Source organism: Podarcis vaucheri (genome assembly GCF_965113315.1).
Source record: "Podarcis vaucheri genome assembly, chromosome: 5".
NCBI lineage: Eukaryota > Metazoa > Chordata > Lepidosauria > Squamata > Lacertidae > Podarcis > Podarcis vaucheri.
In genome coordinates this window covers 52058764-52063063 of record NC_138763.1, presented here as the reverse complement: position 1 = coordinate 52063063, position 4300 = coordinate 52058764, and the positions used below count along the sequence as shown (strand labels likewise).

General features: G+C 51.7%; 1 protein-coding gene across 1 annotated transcript; it reads right to left on the bottom strand.

Annotated features, from left to right (window-relative positions):
* Nucleotides 1-342: 342 nt before the first annotated feature.
* Nucleotides 343-3511, bottom strand: ADRB1 (adrenoceptor beta 1). The gene has a single exon (XM_082222694.1). The coding sequence runs from the start codon at nt 3329-3331 to the stop codon at nt 2045-2047; it is 1287 nt and encodes a 428-aa protein (XP_082078820.1). The 5' UTR covers nt 3332-3511; the 3' UTR covers nt 343-2044.
* Nucleotides 3512-4300: the final 789 nt, after the last annotated feature.

Here is a 4300-nt window from a genome sequence, read left to right as displayed (position 1 = left end):
GGTCTCCAGCCACCTGGCCTGGCATTCTTATTATCAGAGCAGATTCAAACAGATAATAAGATCCATCTATCAAAGGAAAGTAGCCAATGTATTTATAGCCAGCCAGGAAACAATTTGCCTTTGGCTCTGGAATTTCAGGGCAAGTCAGCAGCCTTCAGTCTAGCAGGAACGCTACCTTATTTGGTACAGCAAGCACATTTTTTAAAAAAATGATTGTTGTGTCAGGAAAAGCCATTAAGTTGAGCAGTATTGGTAATGCAATCCATATTTTCAGCAAAACAGACTCTGCTTTTTTCATCAGAACTGGGTATAGTTTCTGTACCTACAGAGACACACCGTAAATAGGTTTGCTTGTGCTGCAGTGGCATTTATTGCACATAGACCGATGACTTATACAGTAGTAAACTGCACCAGAGTATATAAATACATTATAAAATGCATACACACTCACACATGCACGAGCACACACACACACACACACACACAAAATGGGAAATGACAATGAAGTGTTGAAGTCTCAACAGGTTCACATGGGCTCTTGGGAATAAAAAATATAACTTATAAAATCTCTTAAAACAGATTCTTTTATACTATGAATACACTTACAGTACCTCCATTAAATAATATAAAACACTTTTTTTAATAAAATGACAAAGTATCAGACAACAACAAATATCAGGATGGAATTTGATGCTTTTTAAAAACAACAACACCCTTCTTTGTTTTCCAGGGGATCTCTCTCTCTCTCTGCATGTGTGCGTGTGCGTGTGTATGAGTGTGTAAGAGACAGAGAGCATGCATCAAACTACAATTGCTAACACTGTGCAAAAGAAAAACCTCTCTCATTCTTTTCAAATGTGCAGTAACATTTCTGGTTCCCCCAGCCAATCCCCCCCCCCCTTAAATTTTCAATGTGAACAAATTGTCTACAGAGGATCAATGCTCCTGCCTCTCTCTCTATATATATAAAAAACAAAGACAAAACCCTAACTAATGATACATAAATAAGCTGTTTAATATAAACACATTTGTTTTCTGTACAATATGCACAGCTTGAGGTAGACGTTTTATAGCCTGATTGCTGTTGTCTCATAGGACAAGAAAATTGCACACACACACCCCAGAAAGTCAATGGGATGAAAAAAAATAAAAAAACAGGAGAGATTTGTTCAGAACACAAACATGACAATGAACAATATTACTGATGTATCTTTACCTTCTAGATGTTTAAGAAGAGTGTGGCCACTAAGTTATTAAGGCTACAAGCTAACACACACTTACTTGCAAGTAAGTTCCATCAAACTCATAGGATCAGACTGCATGGTAAAACTCGCAGAAATAGTTTTTCAATGGCTTATTAAAGAGACTTTTGCACAGTTTGCAAAGGTGCTGAGTGCCTGAAATTTGCACTGGGTGACCAACACTTCTTTTTTTAAAAAAATAAATAAATAACCAGGCTACTTTTTCTGCTACTGAATGCCTGGGATTAGTACAAACAACGAAAAAAAACAAACGCTCTATGTAGCTCTGCAGTCAAGCCAACAAGGGCTTGATCCTGTTTCCCTCAATACCAGGAGAAGAATCCCCCGCCCTTTTCAACGCCTGTCAGGCTAAGTGCCTGCCACGACTTCAGCTCTTCCTGAAACACTTCTTGTGCAAAGTCCTTCCAACTTATTTCTGCCCTCTTCCTGGCTCACCAACAGCCCCTCCATGCAAATATTATTATCCTTAATAATAATAATCCAAATAGCTTGGGGAAATGGGCCGTTTATCTCTTTTGTTCAATGGTCAGTTGCTCTCTGTTTGCTTCGGTTTCTGATGAGTCAGAAGTGGTCCGATGCATACACCTTCACCTGCTTTTCACCTTAAGTAAATAAAATCTCCCCCCCCCCCACAAGTGAGACAGCTCAGTCTGGTGTTTGTATATTAGCCAGTCCCCTGGTGGGGGGGGTGTTTGCTTCCCTTGCCTGTTTCTTTGGTTCCCCTTCTTGAACTGCAGTGTGCCCACCTAATCCATGGCTTTGATGCTCCCCACCATCTGCCCTTATACCTTGGATTCTGAATAGGAGGTTTTACTGTTCCTGTCCTCTAAGCTGGAGTCACTTCCATCCTGCGTCCCACCATTGTAAGCAGACCATGTCCCTCCCAGAGTGCATGGAGGGCTGTTACCCAGAGTACTGATGAAGCCCCCAGGGTAACGAGAGAGCTCCGTAGTGGTAGCATGCAGCCTTCGGTCGGCTTTCCTAGGGCAGCACAGCAGCCTCTTGAAGGCTTTGCGGAAATCAGGGCTCCTGCAATAGATGATGGGATTAAAGGCAGAGTTGGCATAGCCCAGCCAGTTGAAGAAGACAAAGAGCTGGTCGGGTACGAGGCCTCTGTTGAAAACTTTGACCACGTTGACCAAGAAGAAAGGTAACCAGCAGAGAGTAAAGACTCCCATGATGATGCCCAAAGTCTTGAGGGCCTTCTGTTCCCTTACAGCCAAAATGCGGGAGGTTTTCCTTCTATTGGCTTGACCATTGCCCAAAATCGGCAGGTCCTGGTGGACTGGCTGATGTTGCTGCTGGTGATTGTTGTAGAACCTGCCCTCGCACTTGTCGATTTTCTTCATCTGCTCTTTCGCTTCTCTGTAGACCCTCAGGTAGACAAAAATCATAACGAAGAGGGGGATGTAGAAGGAGATGACGGAGGAGGCGATGGCATAGGCCCTGTTGGTGACGAAGTCGCAGCAGCTGGGGTTTTCGTAGCACTCCATAGCATCACGGCCCGTGTCTCTCCACCAATGCATCATAATGGGCAAGAAGGACACCAGCGCGGAAATTGCCCAAACGACGCAGACAATGATCTTGGCCCGTCTCTTCGTCATGAGGCTCTGGTAGTGGAAGGGCGAGATAATGGCCAGGTAGCGGTCAATGGCAATGACGCACAGGGTCTCGATGCTGGCCGTCACACACAGGACGTCCACCGACGTCCAGCACTCGCACAAGAAGGAGCCCCACAGCCACGAGTCGCGCACCACCAGCGTGGCCCCAAAGGGCACCACCACGGAGCCCATGACCAAGTCGGCGCAAGCCAGGGAGGTGATGAAGACATTGGTGAGGGTCTGCAGCCGCTGCGTCCGCCCGATGGCCGCGATCACCAGCCCGTTGCCCACCACGATGAACGCCACCATCAAGGACATCAGCAGGCTCATGCCCACCACCCACTGCTGGGACAACTCCTGGGGGGCCAGATGCCTGCTGTCGCCGGAGGCGTCACTCCCGTTGCTGTCGCTGGAGGCGTTGGACCTGTTGTGAGCGCTGTTCTCCAGGAAGCCCCATCCATCGCCCATGGCTGTCCAAGTGAGGCTCACGTCAGGGCAGCCCGGCCGGAGGCATGAAGGCGAAAAGAGGATCTGCCCTCTCGCAAGCGCCCGAGGAGCTGCGGCGGCGGCGGCGACGATCGACTTCCCGCAGCTGCTGCAAGCGCCGCCACTTGCTCGGGGGCTTTCAGCATGTTTGGGAGCGATCCTCCGGCGGCCCGCGCCCGCGACGCCTCCCCACAGACTCGACGTCAGGCGCCGGGCAGCCAATGGCGAGCCGAGGCGCCTGCGGCCGCTCCTCCGGAGATCAGAAGAGGAGCTCGACAGAGCGCGAGAGGGCAAGAGCCGCCCCGGGTCCCGGCGGAGGGGAAGCCGCGGGCTGGGCTGGGGGTCAGGCGCCGCGCGCCCAGCCGCACCCCCTGCCGAGCTGGTGGGGATTCCCCTCGCCAGGGAAGGCGCCGGAGCCCGCAGAGAACACTTTGCTTCCCCCTTGCGAAGGCGCCCTCCGAAGCTGCGGCTCGAAGGGACGAGCGAGGTCTCGGGGCTGCGGGAGGCGCTTCTCCAGCCGCTGCCGGCCAAGTGTCCTTGCGGCGCCCTTTCCTCCTCCTCGCCGCTCCTCCACCGCGGGGCGGACGACCCTCCTTGGCCAGAGCGAGCAAGGGAGGCTGGGGGAAGCCTCGGCACAGCCGCCGCCGGAGCAGAGCGCCGGCGCCGCAAAGAGCAGCTCGGCCCGTTGCCACCGTCCCGGCTGCGTCTCTCCTAGGAAAAACACCCCCAGAACCGGCCGCGGGGGTCCCTCCTGAGCGCGGCCAGCGGCTGCTCCCGCTCCGTGCAAGGCGCTTGGCGCCCCCTCTCGCCCGGCTGTGGGGCGGCGGCATGAGGGGAAGTGGGCTCCAGCCTGCGCTCGAATTGAGGGCGAGGCCACCTTGCACTTCCTTCGCAGAGTGGGCCAACCTGCTATTTCCTCGGGTTCTCAGTATTTAACCTGTTATTTGTATT